At 36.8% G+C, this 24,696-nt stretch overlaps 3 protein-coding genes and 1 non-coding gene across 4 annotated transcripts; 3 read left to right on the plus strand and 1 right to left on the minus strand.

Annotated features, from left to right (window-relative positions):
- The first annotated feature begins 7,587 nt into the window (after window positions 1–7,587).
- LOC110769444 (uncharacterized) lies at window positions 7,588–8,901 on the plus strand. Its single transcript, XM_021973421.2, has one exon. The coding sequence runs from the start codon at window positions 7,762–7,764 to the stop codon at window positions 8,758–8,760; it is 999 nt and encodes a 332-aa protein (XP_021829113.2). The 5' UTR covers window positions 7,588–7,761; the 3' UTR covers window positions 8,761–8,901.
- A 720-nt stretch (window positions 8,902–9,621) lies between these two features.
- On the plus strand, window positions 9,622–9,703 carry TRNAS-CGA (transfer RNA serine (anticodon CGA)). The gene has a single exon. It is a non-coding gene; the product is annotated as a tRNA-Ser (tRNA).
- Window positions 9,704–9,934: 231 nt separating this feature from the next.
- EMB3123 (PPR containing protein) lies at window positions 9,935–10,806 on the plus strand. The gene has a single exon (XM_021973482.2). It carries the CDS (start codon window positions 9,937–9,939, stop codon window positions 10,699–10,701), a length of 765 nt encoding a protein of 254 aa, XP_021829174.2. The 5' UTR covers window positions 9,935–9,936; the 3' UTR covers window positions 10,702–10,806.
- Window positions 10,807–11,005: 199 nt separating this feature from the next.
- TED3 (Pex2/Pex12 N-terminal domain-containing protein / zinc finger (C3HC4-type RING finger) family protein) lies at window positions 11,006–16,054 on the minus strand. The gene is made up of 8 exons (XM_021973480.2): window positions 15,528–16,054; window positions 14,928–15,041; window positions 14,671–14,824; window positions 13,884–14,020; window positions 13,691–13,791; window positions 13,166–13,283; window positions 11,891–12,057; window positions 11,006–11,589 (listed from the first exon to the last, which is right to left on the minus strand). The coding sequence occupies exons 1-8, from the start codon at window positions 15,627–15,629 to the stop codon at window positions 11,475–11,477; spliced, it is 1,008 nt and encodes a 335-aa protein (XP_021829172.2). The 5' UTR covers window positions 15,630–16,054; the 3' UTR covers window positions 11,006–11,474.
- Window positions 16,055–24,696: the final 8,642 nt, after the last annotated feature.

Genomic DNA, 24,696 nt, shown 5'->3' on the forward strand with positions numbered 1-24,696 from the left:
TAAAAAATATGTATAATAATTGTTAACATTATCGCATATTCCTAACTCATAACTTTATTTTGATGCCAAAAAGAAAAGACTTCACTCAAGTTAGACCACCATTGACATTGCCAAATTGAGATAAAAAAAAGCATCAACCATAATGACTTTATAATCAATTCATTTAGCATTTTTGATAGGACTTTTATACCATCAATTACATATAAATATTCCATTTTAAAAATATAAAAAACATTTACATGCAAATCATATAAAAATCATAAGAAGAGAATATTTTATTTTTAATTTTTCTTTTGTTTAAAATGGATTTTTATAATGTAAATAGGAGGCAATGCCACCGACAAAAGACTGCGTATTCCCCGGCAACCTTTTACATATTGTTCCCAAATGGCCTCTATTGCTTTATACTAATTTCCAACCGGCAATGCCGATTCCCGCTAAAGTGCACCCACCCACACGGCGCAGGTTAGAAAAGTGAATCCTGCTCCTGCACGGAATGGGATCATACAGGGGAAGATGATAGTACTACTGAATTGCGCAAATGAGAAAGTGATTGGACGAAAATGAACAACTGTCTCTTTTTCTACTGACAGAATTTCAACATCTGTGATCATTTCCCTCACCACCATCCTAATTACCAAACTTTAAATCTGTATCGCATTTAGGTATCTTCTGTGCTACATTGTATTTGGAGTGTTCAAATATATAATCTACACCATAAATACTTATCGGGGTTGGAATGATATCAATTCAGAGTTCATATTGAAATGATTTTAATTATTGACTTCTCCTAGGCAAAATGTTGGAGAGATTGTATTTATAAATTATGCCAAGGGCTAGAACAAACATTCCCGAAGAGCTAAACCAAACACGGAGGAATCTAATCATAACATCAAACTTATATGGTACACCTCTACTTAAAGCTACGCCAAGCCAACTTAATGCCACACAAAGCCAAAGACAATCGGGCTTAACTGCCTCAAATATGTAATAACCAAGCACATCACCCATAACGCAACTTACAAACCCAAATTCTCCCGAAGAAAAACCACAACCACACATCAAACTCAACCATCAATGCTCTTCTTCGAAAGGAAGAACTAGATAGGTTTATAACTCTAGTTGTTAACAATATCCCAAAAAAAAAAATCACTAATTTAATATCTCTGGACAAGAAGGCATTGGTTGGTTGCTTGTTCTTTATTTATTTATTTTAATAAGGAAATTATGGAAATAAAAGATCAAATTTGATGTCACATGGCTACTTAGGATTTAACTTTTACTTGATGCATTTTACTGTCTCATACTGTGAAGTGTCGGGTGAAATCTTTTCTTTTACCACGCCCGTATCTGTCGTAATAATTGTGTAATCCAAAAGGTGGGAACGCGTGCAACAGTACGCTGATCGACGCTTCCGAACTCACCACGTCATCATATACGGTAGTTAGGGGACATAACGGGGTTCCGTTTTCTAGCGTTGACGGAAGTAAATGCTCATGATTGTACCATTGACCAGCCCAGTAAGCGGGTAATGGTGGTGGTGACCGTTTACTGTGAGTCTCCGCAGGGTAAAAGAAAGTGGTCTTTTCTTGACAAAGACACCCTTTTGACTCATTCTAATTTTTTTTTGAGACCTCATTATTACAAAGTTAGGCACCAAATGGAAAGTTAGAGCTCATTTATTCCTAAATAGTTATCTGCTCTTCAAAGCTCATTTATCTATGTGCTAGAAACTTATTCATTTGTTACATTTTTTTTGAAACTTTTTTACCCAAAAAACTGTAAAATTTTAGAACTCGTTTGGTGCTTCGATTTGAATTGAATTGGAATTAAGCTCATACCAGTATTTATGAGTTCCCAACTTAACACAATATATTAGACTGTTATTCAAGTCAATAGGCCCAATACTAGGATATTAATCCAATTTAATTGAAATATTTCAGTCTAGTTTGAGCCACCGGATGAAGATTAACGAAACTTAACTTATTCAAATTTACCCTTAAAAAATTATGAAATTTGAGTGAAGATAGGATGTGTGTTCAAATTTACTCTTAAATCTGATATATAATTCTACCATGTCAAAGAAACATATCAAATTTTAGTGCTTCCATATGCTAGTAACATTGTTTTACCCCATCATTCACTTTTCTTAAGTTAAATAGATCAAGAATTACTAATAAAATCCAACAAAGGAAAATTAACCATCGCTTACGAATTATATCTTTCGTGTATGCGAATTCACCTTTGTAAAAGACTTGACGAGTAATGTTGTAAATATGATACATGTAGCGTTAGTGAGGAGATCAAAGAAAAGAAGGATTACATAGCAAAGCCCTACATATCAAAATGTAATCATGAAAGAATTCTTATGTTATTGTTTTAGTATTTTATAAAGAAAGAATGTGTGCTTAAGTGCATTGAATTTGCATCAGTTGAATAGCCGCCCAGGGTTCTCCCACCCATGTTCTACTCTCTGGATTAGCAAATGGTAGGTACGTACGCATTATTATCCGTCACTTCATTTTCTTAAATTAATAGGCAGCTTCCACAAAATCATAATCTCAAAGTTGAACTTTGGAGCTCTAAATTAAACAAATTAATCAAGGTATATGTGCCTTTTTAGGTCTAATTGTTTAGTAATATTCTAAGTGTAAAGCTTCACACACACTGCGCATAATCCCCACATAAGAGATGCTGTCACATCTTGGAAGATAACAGAAATCAGAACCACCAATTGGGGTCTTGAGAAAATCTCATACTCATCACCATGCTTATAAATCACCTTCATTTCTTGTTTTTTTTTTAAATTTTATTGCGGCTTAATTGCTTGCTTAATTACCACTATTATAATTACTTATTTTTATATGTATTTATAAAACTGCATGAGCAATTGTTTGCCACAACTATACATATGTGCCAATTCTAGTCAAACTCTGTGGTGTTATGATCTTTTGAGTAAAAAAGAAGATCTCATTGCTGCAATGAAAGTAGAAGCAGCCAAAAGGCATGGGAATAAAATTTTAGATTTGCATAGCTGGGCTATCAGTGCTATGGTTTTTGGTTGTCCTTGCTGAAGAGGCATTTAGATATTTGCCTAATTGTACAATATTAAAATTTTAGAGATTTGATCATTCAAATCAATTGGAGATGTCTTTGATTGATCCTTATTTGAATGTGTGAATCATGTTCACAGTTAGACAACATAAGTACTATTTCCTTCAATATATGACACTCTTTTATTTTATTTTTGTGACGGTGTTGAAATATTACAATCTACCTTTGAGTTGCTTGTGTGGTTTTTCTAGATTTTTCAAAGTAGTCAATTAAAAAAGTTTTTTCAATAAGTCAAGTCCGTTTAAAGTGGAATACGGACATAACTGTGTTACTTTGTGAAAAAAAAAAAGAGAGATTTGAAAACCTTTCCGATTTTTGCTGCTTATTAATTTCTTTGAAAAATACTTAGTTTTTGCTTGAAATGATGTCCTTTGTGAGGTGTTAGCACATTAATTGACTGAGCATGAACAATGGTGCCCCAGTTGCTCCCCACGCCAAACTAAAAGGTGCATGCTACTTTAATTAGTGACAACATAACTTGGTCCCTCCATGGATAACCACTAGCTCATTGTGCACTTCATACACGTTCCCTCTCATCTACCTATACCTATCCTTCCAACTTCCTTTCTTCATCATATGGGATAAGGGGAAAAAAAAAAGTGCTTAACCCACTTATTCCTTTTCCAACTCCCATATATTTATCTCATGTTTAGCATCTGTGTTTATTTAGATGATAGAGGATCAATAACAGATCCTGTTATCTTAAGTGCTTTGCATAATTTCATTATATTCTCATTGATTATGCAGCTTTTTTCCAAAGTTTGGTCCAGAAATTAGTTATATATATGAACAGCCAGCTTTGCATTCACTCCGAAAACTTGTATGGAAAAAATATATGTATCCATTTGTGATAGCCGTTTTCTTTGACTAAGAGCATAAGCAAGGAGGAGGTTTGGATCCACCATAGAAGCAGATCCAAATGGCAGTTGTCCTTGCCACAAGATAGTGGCGCTAGAGCAACAAAGAATAACTAGCTAGGGCCATCATTAAGATGTGACCTTAAGTTGGAGGAAACCCAACTTACAGCCTCAGTATAGGGCTTTCAAATGAAGATATATATGGCCAAACGGGGGGGTTCTAGTATACTGTCTTATATTCGAACTTTCATGTCTGTGTGTGAGAAATCTTTTTTCTTTTGTAATTTCGACTATCACTTGTATTATAAAAAAATTTGCTGATTTCGCAACGGAGAAATCCTCATTCTTTTGTATTATTCTTTTGTGGTTTCTTTTTCCTCCCACTGAATATAATTTTCCTTCACTTTGACATTTGTTGAAGTGTAACACGTCGTGGGGTTCACTTAGCACACTATTTCTACAGTGAGGTCAAGTTGAGTAGATAAGCTAAGCACCCCTATCTCTATTAAAGAGATTCAAAATGTTCCCTAATATTCCCATTGAAAAAATTCTTCCTTGTCATGGTGCTGAAATTCACTCTTTTGATTAAGCGAAGGTACAGATGTGGTCCTTTATGCATGAGGCAGCTTAAATCTAACCACCGTCCTGAAAACGTACATATATCAAATCATCACAAAAAATAAAATAAGATTCTTCAAATATGCAATAATTTTTTAGGTTTTTAAAACTATGAATAAGCGTTATTGATTAAATGAAATTATTATATTCGAATGCGTGACCAAAATTCACATTCCGACAACATATATTCTCGGTATCAAGTAAGAGAAGCCAACATTTGATTGATACTACACCTGTTAAACACCCGAGTTTTTCTTTCTTACATTAGAAGGAATTGAACCTTAGCTTTCCTAATCCCAACTTTAACCCTTTTTTTCCACTTTTTTGGCAACGGAGAAGTGGCCGGCACAAAGGTTTGAAGGACTACAGCTAAATCAGACCCTCCTATGCTTTTTCTCCATTAAAAAAACATGCATATATCAACTGTGAAATGTCAAATAGGAAGCTTTTAATCACACCATTCTGCCACAGGATTTTGTTGGTGTGGTTTTCATCCACGGACACAGGATCAGATAGAAACCAAACTTTGTTTTTGGGCACATACGAAACTCATTTTTGGAATGTTCAAATGGTGCCATATAACACCAAATGTTCTAGTTTTTTCTTCACATGTCGAAAACCCTACCGACTTCTTGCTGACAGTCAAGTAATGACGACTATAATTAACGTTGAATCCAACAAAGCAGTCACTTTAACATGGGACAGCAGCTCCATATATAGAGATAAAATGGAATTTCTCTTATATGATTGTGACCATACATATATGTAGAGCTTTAGACTTTAGAGCTTTCTCAAATATGATCCATCAAATCACGATATGAATGTCATAATCAATATCCCAAACTCTTGGGAATTTATGAACCAGGTGCTCAGAACTTGCAGCCCTGCATATACATTTCAGGATCGCTTTAAGCTAGGGCAAAGGATCGATTCGCTTTCATTGTGACCGAAAAAATAGACCCGATTAAAATTTATAAATCAAACTAAAAGACTACTTATACATGAAATGAAACAATAGTGAACCAGTATGAGGAGTAAGACAAACATATATTATTGAGGAGGGGCCAAGTCTGCACCATATACAATACCTATTGCAGATCTGATCAAATCTTGGGGCTCTGGGAAGCCTGGCTTAACAACAAAAATACTAGGCCCCTGAAGATGCTCTGCAGATGTTAAGCATTTCTGCCATGATTTTCATGCATGTGGTTACTGAATTTGAAGTCCTTTTTTACTCTTTTCCAATCTGGTAGGCAAGGCTTGTTGCAATAATTTACTGCATTAGTTATTATATTTCTTGCAGTATGTATTAGGCATATAATGGGTCATAATAACTCATAAGCTGCCACAGGGTGAACAAAAGTCGCTCAATAAAGAAAAGAATTAATTTCAGCTATACGATTTTTGGTCAAACAATTAAAATGCCATGTAATTTTTTTTAATACAAAACAATTAAAATTTCATTGGACAACAAAGATAAAAATGTACAGGAGGGTCTAATGAGCAAGTAGATAGAACTGCAGACGCAACTTAGGCTTGTCAGTGTGCCGTCGGAAGCTTTTACAATGAGGAGTTTAGAGTGATGAGCTTATTTGAAGGAATCAATTCCACCGTAAACAAATGTGATGAAATAAATGAACTTAAGCTCCTCATTATAGCCTTTCAGGTATGTCGTGCCCTTATCAAAAGAAAAGCAAGTAGATAGACATGGGCTTATGCTGTTCGTGACATACATGGCCCATACATACACACATTACAAAAACCAACAGAAAGCCCAAGAAATTTAACCAAAATTCCACAATGGCCCATATAAGTTCAGTATATGGAAAATTGATGGTCCCCCAACTCACAAATTGATTCACAAACATGGAACTCATCACTTCAATGGCAACGCGAACAAGAGTAATAAAGTCAAAGACACAACCAGCTGCCTGCTGAGGCTTTACATCAAATATCAGTCGCCTTTGCAGTTCATCAGCAATTTCAATTTCGGATATGCTCAATTCATACACATTCTCTATGATTTCATACAACTTTCAAAAGGAATTTCCAAAACAACTTGAATCAACCCAGCCAAAACAACCAATTGTTGGCTATGTAGCCGATTCTCACTCCAGCTCCTCAATTTCCTCCTGAGTTGAAACAAAAAACATGTATCAGAACTGACCTAAAGAATAGTAGTAATCAAGATGAGGGATTACATAGAAAAACAGAGACAAAAACATAGAAAAACAGAGAAATGGGAGAAAAAAAAAAGAGATTTTCTATTTAAACCCCACACTTCTTTTAGTTTCCCCCATCTTTTAATTTAAATTTTCACAATTTCTAAGAAAACCCCACTATTTTCCCAAATTACCCTTAAATACCAAACTGAAAAAATAAGAAATAAAAGAGATTTTCTATTTAAACCCCACAATTTTCTTTGTTCCCAGAAAAAAAAAAACACAAACAAATAGAACCCTATACCCGAAATTTAATACTTTCTAGAGAAAGAGAACAACTTTACCTCTCTCCAAGAACTGTAACTGAAATTCCAACACTTGGCTATTGTTGAGTTGATAATCAACAAGCCTTTCCATCAACTCCCACGCATATTTAAAGAGATAGAGTCGTCAATTTTCTATGTCTTTAAAAGAGAAGAGTAATCTGGCAATATGATGTACAGGAGTTTGTATTTTTCTAAAACTTGATATGAAGAGTGGTGGGGTGTGGGGTGTATGTGTATAGATGTACTAGGGTTAATTACTAAATTGGATAACCTTTTTTGTTTTTTTACACAATAATAAAACTTACAGCTTAATAATTTAAGTATTGTGGTGAACAAAGAGAAGTGCGGGGTTTAAATAGAAAATCTAAAAAAAAAATCACCTTGGTTATATAAATAAGCCCATTTCGGCCCCGCCCGGCCCCATGCGCCTTAGAAAGCCCAGCCCATTGAGGAGCCTTAACCTATTCTATTCCCTCATCTATAAAACGACGCCACATCTCTATCTCTACGCTTTTCGACTTGGCTTTCCTGCACGCTCTAGCCTTCCGCTTTCATCTCATGCTCGATTTCCCCTGTTCAGTTCTTTCTTAGCCAAATAGACATCTCTAGACTAGTTCTGTCCAACTCTCAAACAGTTACAGCTTTCCTCTACTTCTCGGATCGACGCAGATCGAACCAAATCACATGGAATTGGATCGCTACCCAGCGATGAAGCGGATTCTAGAGGAGTATAGTGAGATTGAATCCAAACCCTCCGACGATCGAGTCGGATCGACGCAGATCGAACCAAATCAAAGGGAATTGGATCGCTACCCAGCGATGAAGCGGCTTCGTAAGATTGAATCCAAACCCTCCGACGATCGAGTCGGATCGACGCAGATCGAACCAAATCAAAGGGAATTGGATCGCTACCCAGCGATGAAGCGGCTTCGTAAGATTAAATCCAAACCCTCCGATCAAGTCGGATTTATTCGGCCCTCCCGATTGACTCGGATTCTAGAGGAGTATAGAGAGATTGAATCCAATCCCTCCGACGATTTCAAGTGTGGCATGCTCGAGCGGAACCCATATAAATGGCAATTTGGATTCCGAGGCATTTTTGGAACAGAATTCGAGGGTGGGGTTTATCATGGGTGGATCCAGTTTCCGGAGGAGTATCCATTGAAGCCTCCTTCATTCACGTTTTTGACGGAAAATGGTCGCTTCAAACCCTACAACAAGATCAGGATAAGGCGACTGAATGATTGGCAGCCATCATGGGGGGTGCGAGACGCTTTAGATGCACTTATGGATGAAATGCCCACCTACCCAGATGGTGAATTGGGTTCAGTAGAATACAATAAGGAAGAAAGGCGTGTTCTGGCCATCAAATCTCGTGCAGCACCTCCAAAATATGGCAGTTCTGAACGGCAGAAGTTAATTGCTGAGATTCATAAATATCTGCTAAGCAAGTCACCACCTGTTCCTGTTCCTCAACTGAGCCCCTCACAGGTCTCCAACGGCACAGGCGGCAGCTTTGTCGTCAACGGTGGCTATGTCGTCAGTGGGAATACATTTCATGCTACCAACTCCAACGGGGTAGGAATTTTGGATTCTATGAACGCCTTCTCCGACGACTCCGACGAAGGCCACAAGCTTTTACCTTCTTGGCTAAAACTTTTTAGGTGGAGAAAGCAAAACTAGACGTCTGTGAACAGGACCAAGAGTGATGAACTGAGGTGATAAAGTCTGTAGCGTAGCTTCTGTCCTGTAGCTGTAGTAGTAAATTGAAATTGAAAATGTGCATTCTAGTTTAATGAATATTCTTGTCTCTTGCTGCTAAAACTTCTCTGCTTCTAGTTAATGAATACCCAAGGCCTTATTATGATGGATCCAATGAATACTCAAATATCCTGTCTGCCACTTTTTTAGTCAAATAAAATTAGTAAAAGGGAAAAGCTTCGCCCCTTAACATGCCTGTTTCAAGAAGCTTTTTTGAAAAGGACCAAGCCAAAATAACAGGAGAGAAACTCTCATGTAACGGGATAACTCTTTTTGCTATGTCCGTTCAATAACGCAATGACACGTAGTATAACATTTTCACGTGTCATTGTGTTATTGGCCGAGGATAGCAAAACAGTGTTATCCCTATTACATGTAAGTTTTTTTGAAAGAACAAAGGCTTAAATCTGCAAAATCCAGGCTTCTTGATACCTGTTGGCTATGCAGCCGATTCTCACGAGCTCCTCAATTTCCTCCTGATTTGAAACAAAAAAACATGTATCAGCACTGACCTAAAGAACACTAGTAATCAAGATGAGGGATTAGACAGCTGGGCTCATGGTATGGCGTGCCCTTATCAAAAGAAAAGCAAGTGGATAGACATGGGCTTATGCTGTTTGTGACATACATGGCCCATACATACACACATTACAAAAACCAACAGAAAGCCCAAGAAATTTAACCAAAATTCCACAATGGCCCATATAAGTTCAGTATGGTACACGTTGTCCCATTATAGGATAACCATCTAAATAAAACAATAGAAACATGGTCAACAAGAACGTCGATATGTCCGAGTGGTTAAGGAGACAGACTCGAAATCTGTTGGGCTTTGCCTGCGCAGGTTCGAATCCTGCTGTCGACGATTTCTTTTTGCAATTTTCTCATTCAAAGGGCTAAATCGTCATTCAACGTACAACCCCATGTAAAATCCAAATCCAAATCCGAATTTTCCTTTCTCAGTTTATTTTAAGTTCTCATTTCTCAGACTGATTTATTTTATGTTAAAAAATAATAATTTATAATTTCGACCCAAAAAAGGTCATAATCATATTTCTCTTTTTTATGGGTAAAATTGTCATTAGAGATCATTATCCAATGCAATTTTACTACCACCGCCTTAACTTCGTAGCTCTTTTGGTTTCGCTTCTCAACTCATCCATGGCTTCCTCTCTGCATCCAAACCCAACCCACTTCCTCAAACTCAAACCCCTCACGCTCACAACCAACCGCACCATAACCCACGTTTCCGTACGGTGCGGACCACGCGACAACCGTGGACCCTTGGTCAAGGGCCGGGTCCTCAGCATCGAGGCCATCCAAGCCGTCCAAGCCCTCAAACGGGCCCAAAGATCCGACCCGACCCAATTTCCCACTCTCGCATCCAAGACCCTCTCACGCCTAATAAAAGCCGACCTCGTCGCCGCCCTCAGAGAGCTTCTGCGGCAGGAACAGTGCCACCTGGCTCTCCAGGTCTTCTCCACCTTCCGGTCAGAATACCCACCCGACTTATCTGTTTACGCCGAGATGGCATTGGCGCTCGCGAGAAATGGGATGGCGGAGGATATGGACCGCTTGATTTGTGTTCTGGAGAAAGAGATTGGGGTCCAGTGGGACAGTGACAAGGGATTGATAAGGTTGATCAGGGCCGTTGTTACTGCGGATAGGAGGGAATCAACGGTCAAGATTTATGAGATGTTGAAGAGGAATGGGTGGGGGTCTGGTGATTTTAAAGCGGACGAGTATATGGTTAGGGTTCTGAGTAAGGGGCTGAGGAGACTTGGGGAGGTTGGATTGGCTGATGAGGTTGATATGAAATTTGGTAGCCCCTATGAGGGTAATTTGGAGAAATTAAGTGTATAAAACTAGTGCAACGAATTTGTATGAGCTAGTTTTTGTTGGTTGCACCCTCCAAAATGTCTACTATGTCCACGTATTAATGAAAAAAAATGCAGGATGGTTGGACAATTTTTTCATTAGTTCTCGTAATTTCAATTTCACATGTTCATTCCTCCTTGCAGATAAATCACAGTTAATCGCGAAGGATTAAGGAAAACCTTTCTTTTGTTCTTTCAATGAGTTGTTCCTGTATGTTCGTCGAATCTATGGCATCTTACATGAAGGGAACCAACAATGTTAGGAAATTTTCGGGTTCGAAACGAATTCGTTGAAGAAGAAAGAAAAGTAAATACATAGCACAATGAAGTGCTGAGTTTTAGCAAATGTTGACTGGGGAAGTAAATACATGCAGGATCTCAATAAAATGCTCCTTTCACTGCTTATTGCATGTCCAATGGGATTACTCACTGCTCAAATTTACATATTTGAGGCTTTCCCAAGCAGAAAATAGCAGGCTCTGAAAGCTGGCTTCTAGCATTTAGTTTAAAAGCAGACCAATTTTATAAAATGACAGTCCAGACTATACAGGATCTAAGGACAAAGAATGAAGCTTTCTACCCCATAGATGAATGAATGATCTACAATGGAACATAAACTCTAGATTCAGATGTCATTTTCCCCTCAATTCAAAGGTAATGCTTAGAAAGAGGAAAATAAAGTAATGCTACTTTCAAGCATTATTTTATACACTTGTGCAGTGCTTATACTATGTAGTGGTTGCTTCCCCACTGTAACAATCATTGCTTTGGCTCGTTAACATGCCGCTGCATGGCGACGATGGGCTCATTGCATCTGGAACATCTGAAAGCCGGGACTGCAGCACATCGTGTCCTAAGGCAGTAGTAACAGTATCTGCCAGCATGAGCGATTATCACATTACAGCATAAATATTGAATCATACTAAAAATTATCATTTTGGCTTAATTTCTGAGTCAAATGCGATTATCACATTTCAGCATGAGTGATTACCACATTGACCTGATGAGCATTTTGGCTTAATTTCTGAGCCAAATGCGCCCAATTAGATCAAAGATTTGGTTCGAAATTTTCTATAGGCTGTACACCGCATCTTACTCTTATGCCATTTTGGTACTCTGTCAAAAGTAGGTTTCTTTACAGAGAAGTCAGAGATGGATTAGATTAAGTGATGTACCTGTGCTGACAGGGAAGAGCAAGAAATGGAACGGTTGGACTGGCCTGGCAAATGGGGCAAGCAAAGTCATCCTCTTTTGAACTTGATGATTTATCCTTGGAAAACGGGCGAAGAAGGTTTTTCATAGAGGATGAGTTTAGAAGAGGAAGAAGCAACAATAACATCTCCTGCCATCAGCACAAGAACTATTTAAGTTCTATACGTTGTTGTGTAACAATTCAAAAACCAACCAAAATTGGACACCAGAACAGCAAATCATGAAGCAAAAATGAGAATATAATTATGCAGAAAAAAAAAGTAGAGAGAAATACACACACACGCACACACAAATATGGAGTGTACATGCAGTCGGCAAATCAAGCAATTTAATATTGTTATTTTTCTAGTTTCCAATATCTATAAGGCCATGCATGTGTTATGCAAAATATTGATCAAGAACTAGGCGCAAAATCTAGAACTTACCTTTTGCAAATCAAAAACTCGGAATTTTTTTAATATTCTTTGTAAGATCAAGAATGGCTGCAGAAATACTTTGGATTTACCTTTGAAACCACGCAAGAAGGATCAAGGATTGTGCAAAAAATCTAGAGCTTTACTTTGCATAACAACTCTGAATCTTTTTTTCTTTGCCAATGGACCAAATATTGCAAACATGAGCATTCGTGTAGGTATGTATACTTACACCCACGCAAATACACGCCAAGATGCATACAACTTGGGCGGACAAAAGGGGTGCATATAGCACAACCAGATAAAATTGGCACACACGATCATTACAAACCAGACTCAACAACATGAACATGGAACTAAAACAGAGCGAAACTATTCTGTTTATTATTATTATTTTTTAAAGGAGCAAAACAATTCTGTTACTTACAGAACTAGGATATTAAAACCTGCTTCTTTAAAAAATTCTATTAAAAAAAGAACTATTTTGGAGAAAATGCTTTATAATCTGGTTTCCAACACTTATCATATCAAAATATGTTCCTATATATACTTGAAAAGACAAAAAAAAGTATCTACAACCCTAATTAAGGACAAATTTTATATGCTAGAAAACTAAAAACTGCTTTCAAATAAACTAGAATTTCTTCAACATCAGGTGAATGGAACCTGTCAGATGTTTGAGTCCAAAAGCCTTACTCAAATCACACTAATATATTTCATTGATATCATTACTTGGCATGCCTTAGAATGGCAGTTCCTCAAACTAAGAATGTTAATTCCACTTGTAAAAATAAATTAAGGGGTATCAAATAAATAAGGACATACCGAGAATTCATTCCATACTAACTGGCGGTTCATGTACTCAAAGCTAACTGCTCGGTTCATATTAGGGCTCCCATAGACCAGCCTAGCTTTTAAAGCTCTTTCAATTAGATTCCTATACCTGCATCGCAACATGTGATTTGAAAAGATGTTGAGTTTTACAAGCTTGTCAAGGGAAATATTATTCCTAGATCACCTTAAGAATATCACATCGAAAAATTCCCATATTATCATATTACAAAAGCAGCTCTATCAACACGTCAATCCATATAAAACGAAGGTAAAAAAAATAGGAGACAAAATGTCAAAAGGTTGTGCAGTATCAAACAAAACTTTGATTTCCATTAAAAAAAAATTGCATACTATGCTGCAAATTCGGTTATATTTTTAAAATATCCAGGAACAGAAGCTACCAACTCTAGTTGCAGAGCACTAATGCTCTCTGGGTCTCAGAAAAAATGGCTACAAGTAGTATGCATACATCAATAGACTGGATACAATCTTAAAAGTAAATGCCAAAGAACATACCTTCCAGTGTAAAGAAATAAAAGAAGGTTGCCAAATGAGGCAGCTTTGTAAAGTCCTTCTATACGCTGTATCAGAATCCATGCTCCTCGTGCCACTGATCTCTGAAGAAAATGGAAAAGAACATCATCAGACGACTTCAATAATCCGCCATATGTTTTATTGAGGGCAGAAAAACACAGAGACAAAACAGTACCTGTTCAGAATCACCCCACCTACGGAAGGCAGAGAACGATTGCAAACGAGCCCAGATGTATTGACCACCAACAGTGGCAACACAATACCAAAGCTTCTGTGCAACTGTAAGTCCAGGTCCTTCCAAACCCGTTCTGACTGAAAATAAATTGAAGAAGAAAGCAGAAGCATAAAATGTAAGAATACATGTAATCAGGATGCACTATTAACAAGCTGAATGAAAAAATGCAATTGCAAATTTCTGTTTGAACAAATATAACTGTTCACAGCTCAATTTGTAATTGGACAATTTAGGAACAGCCTGGTTACTACATCAGTCAGACTACTATTTGGGATTTGAAAACTTCTTCTACTTTAGAGATGTCTAGAATGTTCACTTGGGTGTATCATATAAAGTTGGTGTATATTCTTTAACTGATATGAGAATTTGGTCATATTTGTTAACAAAAAATATAGGGAAAACGAAAGTAACTTTGGTAGACATATACCAATTCCAAACTTATTTGATCATTGAATATCATTTAAGATGAGAATTTATGGCCAATCTAGGACAAAGTGCATACCAAAATTAGTGTTTATGAGAATACAACTTCAATGGTTTCCAGTGACACAAGAAGCAATACAATTGACAACAAGCCATGATGAACTGTGTAAATCAGGGCTAAGACTACCATAATGTTTTAGAAAGCTCATCTTCTTTGTTTCCTACTTAACATATAACTAGTCAGAACATTGCATATCATCCAGAGCCAACTTAACATATGCAGGAAATGCCAAGATGTTCTTACCTTTTCCTCTTGCTTCCAGTGCACGTTCGTTTCTATACCTCAGATTCATGAGAGCGATTCCTGGAGTAGGCTTATCTACCCAAATCGAGAACCGCCAGATAAGAAACTCGAGGAAAGCATCAAGTTCCGCTTCATATTGAAATAACATTCCTGGCTAATCCCAATGAAAAGAAGGAACAGTTTAGGGATGTTATAACAGCTACATATGGCTACCTGCTTTGATGACTACAACTATAAGCCATGACCATGAGCAATACCTTCATTAACGAGAAGACCTTGACCAACTGTTCTTTCAACATGGCTGACATTTCAATGTCCAGTCTTCCCGCATCGAATTGGTTAACTCTAGATATGGAAATTGGGATTATTGACTGCAAAAGAATTTTTCATAAATCAAAAGGTATTTCAAATGAACAAATGAACAAATGAACAAATGAACAAACAAACAAACACAAACACTATCATACATGTATGTACATATTACCCAATCGAAAGAAGATTCTTTTAAACAAAAAAGGTTGCATTTAAGAACCACTTGGTTTGTTTTCTGGAAAGTAGTTATTGAAATCTTTCCAAATTTAGATTAGAGAAGCTCCACAAAATTATAATTTGTTGATAATTCACTGATTTTTCGTCTGCTAATTCTAATCAAGATACTGGGTCGAATTCAATCACCAAAACCCAAAACCCAAAACACCAAAATCTCTAAACTTGATTTTCCAGAGAACATTTTCCGAGTAAACAAGCACAAAAAGTGACATAAAAAGCAGTTTTTGCTGAATCCCAAAATTGATAAAACGAACAAAAATTATCAGCGGAGACATGAAGGCAGGAAATGAAGGGAAAGGAAAACGAACCTGGCGGGAGTGAGAGAGGGATTGCCATTGAGGAAGTAAGGTCTTGTAAGTGTGAACCCAGGCGTCTTCTGCTGGTGGTCTAAAATTACTGCTACCACTCATCGAAGAATCGAACAATCGAAACAATTGAACAATTGAATTGAAGGGTTTGAAGCCCCTCTTCTTCTTCTTGCTGGTGTTGATTATGAATGAATCAAACACGTTGATTTTCTACTTTTGATTTTGGATTGGGGGAGGGAGAAGGGTGGGTGCTCTTTTCAAAGCTCGGCTTACAGGGGCGGTGGAGAGAGAGAGAGAGAGAGAGAGAGAGAGAGAGCCTGCTATAGTGCTTGCTACTATCGGCTACCGCTAATCGCGGTAAAACCTTTATTCACTGCGGCGACGGTTCAAATGGATGATGAGGTAACGGTAGAAAAAGATTAGTGAGAGGTACAATTCTCATCCTCAAATTGGAAAAACAAAAGGGTGTGGGATTAAACAATTCTCATCGCCAAATCGGGTCCTATGAGGTATGAGAATAATTGTTGAGCTCACTTGTGTCACATCTTGTCTCGTTTACAATTAGAATGAGAATGCGAAATTCGGTCTCGCACCATTCCCCATCTTGTTAGGTTGTTGAACTTTGGTGTAAAAATTATTGTTTCAAGATGCATACTATACTATTCTTCTTTGATTGGTAACTTCTACATTTCATTTTACATTTTAATGGGGGAATGAGTTAAATTTCAATTTGGATATTTAAAATTTGATTAATTTGTAAAGTAAGGGTCCGTTTGATAACTATTTTAATTTTAGTTTTTAGTTTTCATTTTTTGTGCTAGAGTATAAGGGAAAATGAGTGTGAAAATGAGATTCAGAGAGAGAATGAGAGGGAAGAGTAATAAAAGTGAAAACAAAAACTTGAAAGTGAAAATAATTACAAATAGATTTCATCGAGATGAATATGCAAAAACACGAACATCAAGCAAAAATCTTCCTCTCTCTCTACACTCCTTATGCACTCCTAGTATGGGGTAGGCTTTCTCCTTGTGAGTTGTGTATAAGATTGGGGACCTAAGCCATGTATTTACAGTCAAGAGCTTTAGGTTTCTCGCCCATAAAGAAAACCTAAAGCATATCTTTATCACTTCCAGAATCCATGACAAAATAGGATATATATATATATATATTCTTCACTTGCAAGTAACTAGCTAATCGAGTTAAAACCTTTCCCCTTTTATTATTGACAGATTTGGGGCTTTAAATGGATGCAAACTCAATAAAGTTCTTACATTCTCTCACTTAAGTGCCACATCCATGTAAAACACCTCCTCATTGTCTAGAATCAATTCCTCATGTGCACAGATTAGAAAGGCCACTCGATACAGATATCTATATCAAACTCTGTGTCAAATGTCACCAACTCATAGGACTGCAGACATGATATCCAAATGATATGGCATCATCCACCTACAATCACAACAAGGAGTGACACATTCACATAGAGTACCAACAAGTCATAGTTCTGCTCATAAATTAGAAGTGCTAAACTATGAAGTATCATTTCTGACATACGAATGGTCCTATGAGTGGTTTAGCTTCAATGTTCAATGAAGAGCTCCTTCCATTTACATAACAATTTTCATTTATATTGTAAAATTCAATGGAATCAAAACCAAATTTATTCATTCATGCTGCTAAACATTAAAAAAAGTCATTATTCTCAACCAGAAAAAAATTACAAAACACTAGCTTAAGAATAGCAACAAAACACTCAAAATTAGACATGTTGTAATAAAAAATAGCTAAACTGTTCCCACTAAACTAGAGCATCCTCAAAACTTGATAACACTCTCATTCCATTAACATGCCTCTGAAAAACTAAATTAGGCACAACCTTGTTCAATGGATCAAATAGAATTTATGTGGTGCTAATGTAATCAACACTTGTCTCACCCTCTCTAAATTTCTCCCTTGCAAGCAGACATTTCACATACATGTGCTTAACTCCAGAGGACCTCTTATTATTTTTGCAAAAGAAAACTGATGCTTTGTTATCACAACACAATTGAATAGGTCTCTTTATAGAACTAACTACCCTTAGATCATGTATAAATTTTTTAGCCAAATAGCATGAGCTGTGGCTTCATAACTGTTATTGATGCTTGGTTTTCGCACCACCAATCAGAGTGTGTCCAACCCTTCAATCAACCCTTCCTCAAGAGTGTCTCTTTAGGTTTTGAAGAACACACTTATGCGAATCTTCTTTTCCTTGCATTATGAGGCAACGCGATACATGCGAGCGATGACTCTGATCCCCTGAAAAGGAAGACATGCACGAGTCACTAAAGATGTGGTGGTGGGGCCACCAACCACCCTCCGATGCCTAAGTCAGATTCTTCCTGAAAGGAGGATTGAAAACTTTTGAACTTAAGTCTTAGAGGGATTCAAATTACCTTAATAGGTGAAAGTACTTTTTTTTTTTATATTGGGAGTGAAGGACCTCTTTTCCGTCATTTTCCGATGTGGGACTATTAGGCCTCTGATGACGTGGCATCTTCAGGTTGGGTGGCTGATGGGATCCTGGAGCGTGTTCACCTTCTGTTGGGATTAGCACACATTTTGGAGAGGTATGTAGCGGGCCTCGCTTTTGGCTTTTTGGATCTTCAAGGACGAATGACTTGGTTTAGTGTGATGTGATCGTCAAGTGGGCCTTGGCGGGTTTTCCCTATCTTGATTGGGCCTGGGCGGCCTTAGGGGGAGTCGTATTCAGGTACTTTGATGGGGTCCAGTCAGTTTCTCAAGTGATATGGGCTGGACCTCGTTTTGGGCTCTTTTGCGCGGGCTCGTGACATTTTGGGTACAATAATAACAAGCCACACATTCTGCATACATATTAGATGTAGCCATTGTCGATTGCTTTACACTTTTCCAAGCCACGGCACCTTCTCCCATCATAAACATAAAGCTAGAAGTTGATTTAGAAGTGTCCGCACATCCTTCAAAATATGCATCAATATAACCAACCAGTTCAAACTTATTTGTCCTCCTAAAAACCAACATGTGATTCTTAGTTCTCTGCATATATCTGAGAACCTTCTTTGTAGACTTACAATGAGATATACCTAGATTAGCTTGGTATTTTCCCAATACACTAATAGAAAATGCTAAATAGGCCATGTACACACTTGTGCATACATGATGCTTCCTTCAACTAAAGCATAATGATTGTCTCTCATTTCTGCTCTTTCAATGTCATTCTTTGGATAATCATTTTTGCTCAATCTATCCCCTTTGAAATAGGTACCTCAGCTCCATTGCTTTGAAGCATATTAAACATTTTTAACACCTTCTTAGTATACGCCTTTTGTGACAACCCTGATAATCCCTTAATTCTATATCTGTGAATCTCAATTCTTTATGCATCAGAAGCCTCTCCAAGATCTTTCATCTCAAAATTTATAGACAGAAATTCCTTGGTTTCATGTAAGAGACTTTCATCACTACTAGCAAGTAAAATATCATCCACATAAATGACAAGGAAGATAAATCTATCCATTCTGTTCTCAATGAAACAATATGATGTAATTATCTTGTCAAACTTCAAATACCATTGCCTTGAGGCAGTTCTAGGATTCAAAATCCCATTAGGCAAAACTTACATACCAAACTCGACGATATGAGTGAATTTCATTAACAAACATAAAAAGATACATCTAGTCAGGGGGGACATCATGAGCCTTACCCTCAAATGCATCTCTATCCATAAAATAAAAGTTCAACAGATACAAAAGCTAAAAACTGGAGGCTCGTCAATGGGAGACTCATGAAGATTTTGCTCATCACATATTGGAGTAGATAAAGAAGTGATAGAAGGCAATGTACTAGATGATGACCCATCATTCTTTTTCTTAAAAAAAGACAACAAATTATTTGTTCTCTTAGGATTCCGATTTGATCTGACATAATAAAAGATAGCCTATGAATAATATGCAGAAAAAATTTTAATCAAACAAATTCTCATAATATCATCTCAACCATACCAAACCAAAAATTATAATTCATCTATAATTAAACCATAGAATACTCAATTTTAACAAAGTCCAAAATCAAAGCCCTAGACTAATTCATCCCTAATGAAAGTCCTAATTAATTTCAACAAAATCTCAACATTATAATTCATCCCTAATTAAACCCTACAATACTCAATTTCAAATTAAAACTATAATTAAAGATATAAAGTAAATGAGAGAATGCGAATAATACTTGTTGTTGACAAAGGAGAGGATTTTTTTTTTTTTTTTTTTTTTTTTTTTGAGATGGGCTTATAACACATGTAGGTTTTTTTTGTTGAAAAAATTTGGGCTGGGCAGGCACCCAGCCTTCCTTGTGCATAGCACCCAGTGCCGGCCCTAAGGGTGGGCAAGGAGGACAATGGCCATGGGCCTCGCATTTGTAGGGCCCCAAATTATATATATATATATATATATATTATACCAAGTTGAAGAATATGATTTTAAAGGAGAATCATTTCAATAGTTTGGCATTTGGAGCCCCCAAATCTGATTACAAGTGTTTCTGAAGAGTCCAAATGAAAATTATGTAATATATGAACATTAATTGCATGTATTTAAGTATTTAATTGCCAAAAAGTATTTAATTGCTAAAAGTAGCAATCAATGAAAGAAAACAAATAGGTACTAGAAATTCTTTTATTTATCCAAAAAATCTTGTTAGTAGATTATTTAGCGAGGAAATATGAAAGAGTGCAAATTATTTGTATCCTCATTCTATTTTATTTTTAGATTGGGGTAGCGATTATATGGCCAATACTGGAGCCGTGTTTATTTATCCAAATTGTATTTAATTGCATAATTCTTTTTCCATGTTAGTTTATTTTATTCAGGAGAATGAAAGAGAAATGGGCCTAATTTTCATTTCTTGCCTAGGGCCACCCAAAAGTCAGGGCCGGCCCTAATAGCACCTCCCATATTTCAAACCATATATTGATTTGTTAAGTTTACATAATAACTGGTCATCGCCTTCTTCTATAAATTCCTCTGGTTTCTACATAAAGATCTCTTCACTCAATTTTCCATTTAAGAAAAGTCGTTTTTACATCCATTTGATGTAGAAAAAGATCAAAATGTTCCAAAAATGCCATAATGATCCTATAGGCACCTTTGGTTGAAATTGGTGAGAAAGTTTCATTATGATCGATCCCCTCTCCTTGTATAAAACCCTTAGCTACTAACCTAGCTTTGTACCTCTCACTATTGCCTGTTGAATCTCTTATGGTTTTAAACATTCACTTACATCCTATAGGCTTCATTCATTGCTGCAATTCAACTAACTCCCACACTTCACTAGATTTCATGGACTCTAGCTCATTTTGCATAGCTTCAAGCCATGTTTCAGTATGTTCACTAGATATGGCTTGCTTGTAACTCATTGGATCTTCAAACTCAAAGCCATCAAAATCTGCCTCATTGTTACTCTCTTTAATCTTTGATTGCCTTAACATCCTTGCTTGCTTTCTCTTCCTTGGTTGCCTTCTCGTCCTTGATACAATTGAAGTTGTAAAGGAAAATAACTAGACCATCGGTGCTGACCAGCCCGAGTTCGACATAAGCTTGCATCTTTGTCAGAAGTGCATCCATGATTCCATTCACATTGTCCAAGAAAGTGTTCACCTTTGGAATCATTTGACCCACCTTCGGAATCACTTCATTCACCATGGGGGTGGTCTCATGGGTGCTTGAAATGATTCCGTTAAGCTTCTTAATGGTTTAGCACATCATATTTCCTCTTTTTTTTTTCTTTTTTTTTTCTCTCTGATTTGTTTTCATTAGCATGTCTCTCTTGGGTGTTTGCTGTTGCAGACTTTAAATGGGATGACTTGAATTAAATAGAGTAGTGGGTGAGAGAGAGTGAAAGTGAGAGTGAGAGTGTTAAGTGTTGCTTTTCTTAGTTTCCGGCTTAATGGTTGTGTTATCATATTTGTGGTCTTATTTACATGTTTGAAATTAATCCATTTATAAAATTCACTTTGAAAAACTCTTTGGTCAATTTGGTATTTGTTGATGCTCAAAATAGGTTCATCTAGAGTTGCATGAACGAAAGTCCAAGATCAAGCATAAGACAAAGTATTTATGTGGTTCACCCTTGAATAAGCTACATCCACAAAATTGGTAGGTGTTTTATTTATAATAATAGAGAGGTTACATATGTGTTACAATAAGTTTGGCAAACTAGATAATTGCCTAGACATGTGTCTTCTCTTTTTCTCTCTTCCAATGTGGGATTGATGCATATTTTGGATGGGGCAACATACCCATATAAATGTCCACCAACTCCTTAGTCAAAAACAAGTCTTTGGTAAGGGAGTTCCAAGAGAATTTGAGGTTTCATTCAAGCTTAGCATATAATCTTGTTCATGAATATTTTTCTGTTGGTGAAGTTCTTAATGGGTGAGTCTGCATCGGTGCGACATAATGATGTTTTATTGTTAATATATATGATGCGCATTTATGAATGGTTGTGTGAAGTTTTGACCCCAACTATGTGGAAGGGCTTGGCTGCATCTCAGCTCGATGACCATTTTTTCATGAACTTGGTCAGTGTCGAGGTTGGTCCTGATCAGTTGGAAGGGCTTGGTTCCAATTTGAATCAAGAGACATTTTTCCTTGTACCTGGTTGGTGTCAATTTTGATCCCGACCAGGAGGAAGGGCTCAATTATCGTTCGAAATAAGGGACATTTTTCCTTGAACCTAGTTGGTCTTGAGCTTCATCCCAACAAGGTTCGGATTCATGGGAACTTCGAACTTAAGCGAGTTGGGGCTAGAGCAATCCTGGGATGGGTGACCCACTGGGAAGTGCTCGTGAGTTTCCAGAAACGAAATCGGGAGGGCAGAGAGGGGACCCAAAGCAAACAATATCGTGCTATGGTAGAGCGATCCTGGATGTGACAATTAGCCTCATTTTCCTTCTTGATCCGAGCCTCCTCTTGAACACAAACTGGGATTAGCTCATTGAGATCCCACTTATCCTTTTGAGCATTATAAATCACCTTGAGCTAACCATACAGTGATGGAAGAGAGTTCAAAGCAAGGTGAATCAGAAAAGGATTGGCTATGGGAATGTCAAGGACCTTTAGTTTTCTAGCTACCTCTATCATACCTAGAAGATACACTATCATATCTTCCACATCATCATACCTCATTGTTGCCAGCTTATTCATCAAATTCCTAGTTTTAGCCTTCTCCGATTCCTTGAATTTTTGACTTACTGCATCCAAGTACTGTTGGAAGAAAATTGAGTATTAATTATAATACATATATTTCACATAGCTTGTTGGACCGTATGTATTGGAGTCCAATATGTATAAAGCTATATGGGCCTTCTTATATTGTAAGATATCCATGAATTATGGCATAAGATTAGCAATCCCTAAAATATAATAGGAAAGTTAGGGTTTTGTTATCAATATAAAAGGGCTAGTCCCTATTCTTACAATTACACGCTAAAATATTATCTGCCTTATTGAGATATTAGCATTTGGTATTGCAAAGAATAGAAGACTGCTCCAGCAGACCTTCATGTCTTCTTCTCTAATCCAGGTTAGTGTTCTTGATTTGTTATTAAGTTTATTGGCTTATTCTAATGTGATTCATGGTGTTGTTGTTCTATTGATTTCATTTCATGAAATATCTAACAAGTATCATTCTCAGAGTCACGAATGCCTCCATAGATGGCTTCAGTCATGGACTTCTTCATGATCAACAGACAAATTCTATTAGCCTTCTCCCATTTTTCATACTTCAGCATTTGCTCAGCATTGCTCTTATTAGTGAGCTAATAAGTATATGCTAAAATTATAAGGCATGCTCATTGTGTAAAATGTGTGTAGCAGTCCCATGATTCAACATTCAATTGTGAGTTTAGCATAACAACATATACTTCAAAACTTGGAAACAATAATTAGGACTTTCATGCATGCTTGTCATGTTTTAACTCGATTTAGACCTATACATGCATGAACTTGGTTCTGATACCATATGTAAGACCTTATGAACATGCATACTACAAGTACTAACTTTGTAAAACCATCGAGATGAATCTGTAAAAACATGAACAAGAAGCAAAGATCTTCTTTGCTCTCTAGTGTGGGGTACAGTTTGTGCTTTGTATATGATAACAGGGACCTAAGTATTGTATTTATAGGAAAGTGCTTGAGATTTCTAGTCCATTTAGAAAACCTAAAGCATATCTTTATCACCTCTAGAATCCATGACAAAATAGGATAAATATCTCTTTTGATTTGATCTTTTCTTCACTTGTAAATAACTAGCTAAACGAGTGAAAAACTTTCCCCTTTATTCTTGACAGATTTGGTGCCTTAAATGGATGCAAACTCAATAAAGTTATTAAAATTCTCACTTCCAATCTCCCTCTTTTTCCTCTATACTTTAGCACAAAAAATAAAACTAAAAACTAAAATTGAAATGGTTATCAAACGGACTCTAAATTTGTTGTATCATGGATATTGAGTGATTATAGTGCTAGTTACATGCATAAAGTTATAAAGAGTAAATAGGTATGTGAGTTATAATTATAAGAAGTTGTGTAAGTAGATCAAGTCTTTGAATCTCAAATACTAACCTTGATCAGACATTGTGAGTAAGGATCTTCTTCTCCTACTCGGCTCTTTATCTCTATCTCTAGATGGGGTGAGTTTTCTGTTATGAGTGTATTTTAGCCGATAGGGAAGGGACCTTATTTATAAGCATCTATGCTAGTACCTTACCCATCAAGGAGTACTCGAACAGATTTTGTTTGCTTAGGAATATGATGTTTTTAACCCATATAGAATTAGGAATCCTTAAGGTACTCCTATCTCAATGTAAATGCACTGTTTGATTGAGTATCCTACTATTATTAGGATTAATACTTCCTGATCAATTAGAGCTCCTCCAAACCAGATGTGATTAGAAGACCACAACTTAGACTAAGACACGGATTTGTCTTACAAGTTGTGGATATACTTGGTGAGGATTTAAGTAATGGTGTGCATAAGGATATACATGGATTTGCATAATTGGATATACTTACCAATTAGTGTCAGTTTTATCAAGAAAATAGAGAAGGTGAAATTTGGTGGAACTTTGGGTTCAACCATTATTGTAGATT

The sequence above is a fragment of the Prunus avium genome, chromosome 3 (genome assembly GCF_965620075.1).
Source record: "Prunus avium chromosome 3, drPruAviu1.hap1.1, whole genome shotgun sequence".
In the NCBI taxonomy this organism is placed as follows: Eukaryota; Viridiplantae; Streptophyta; class Magnoliopsida; order Rosales; family Rosaceae; genus Prunus; species Prunus avium.

Excerpts from the sequence above, each read along its gene's own strand:
- LOC110769444 (XM_021973421.2), top strand. The coding sequence starts at position 7,762 with ATGGAATTGGATCGCTACCCAGCGATGAAGCGGATTCTAGAGGAGTAT.
- EMB3123 (XM_021973482.2), top strand. The coding sequence starts at position 9,937 with ATGCAATTTTACTACCACCGCCTTAACTTCGTAGCTCTTTTGGTTTCG.
- TED3 (XM_021973480.2), bottom strand. The coding sequence starts at position 15,629 with ATGAGTGGTAGCAGTAATTTTAGACCACCAGCAGAAGACGCCTGGGTT. Across the intron at positions 14,021-14,670 it reads ACTGGAAGCAAGAGGAAAAG|TCAGAACGGGTTTGGAAGGA; the intron begins GTAAGAACATCT and ends ATTTATTTTCAG. Across the intron at positions 13,284-13,690 it reads TTATTTCTTTACACTGGAAG|GTATAGGAATCTAATTGAAA; the intron begins GTATGTTCTTTG and ends GTTGCGATGCAG.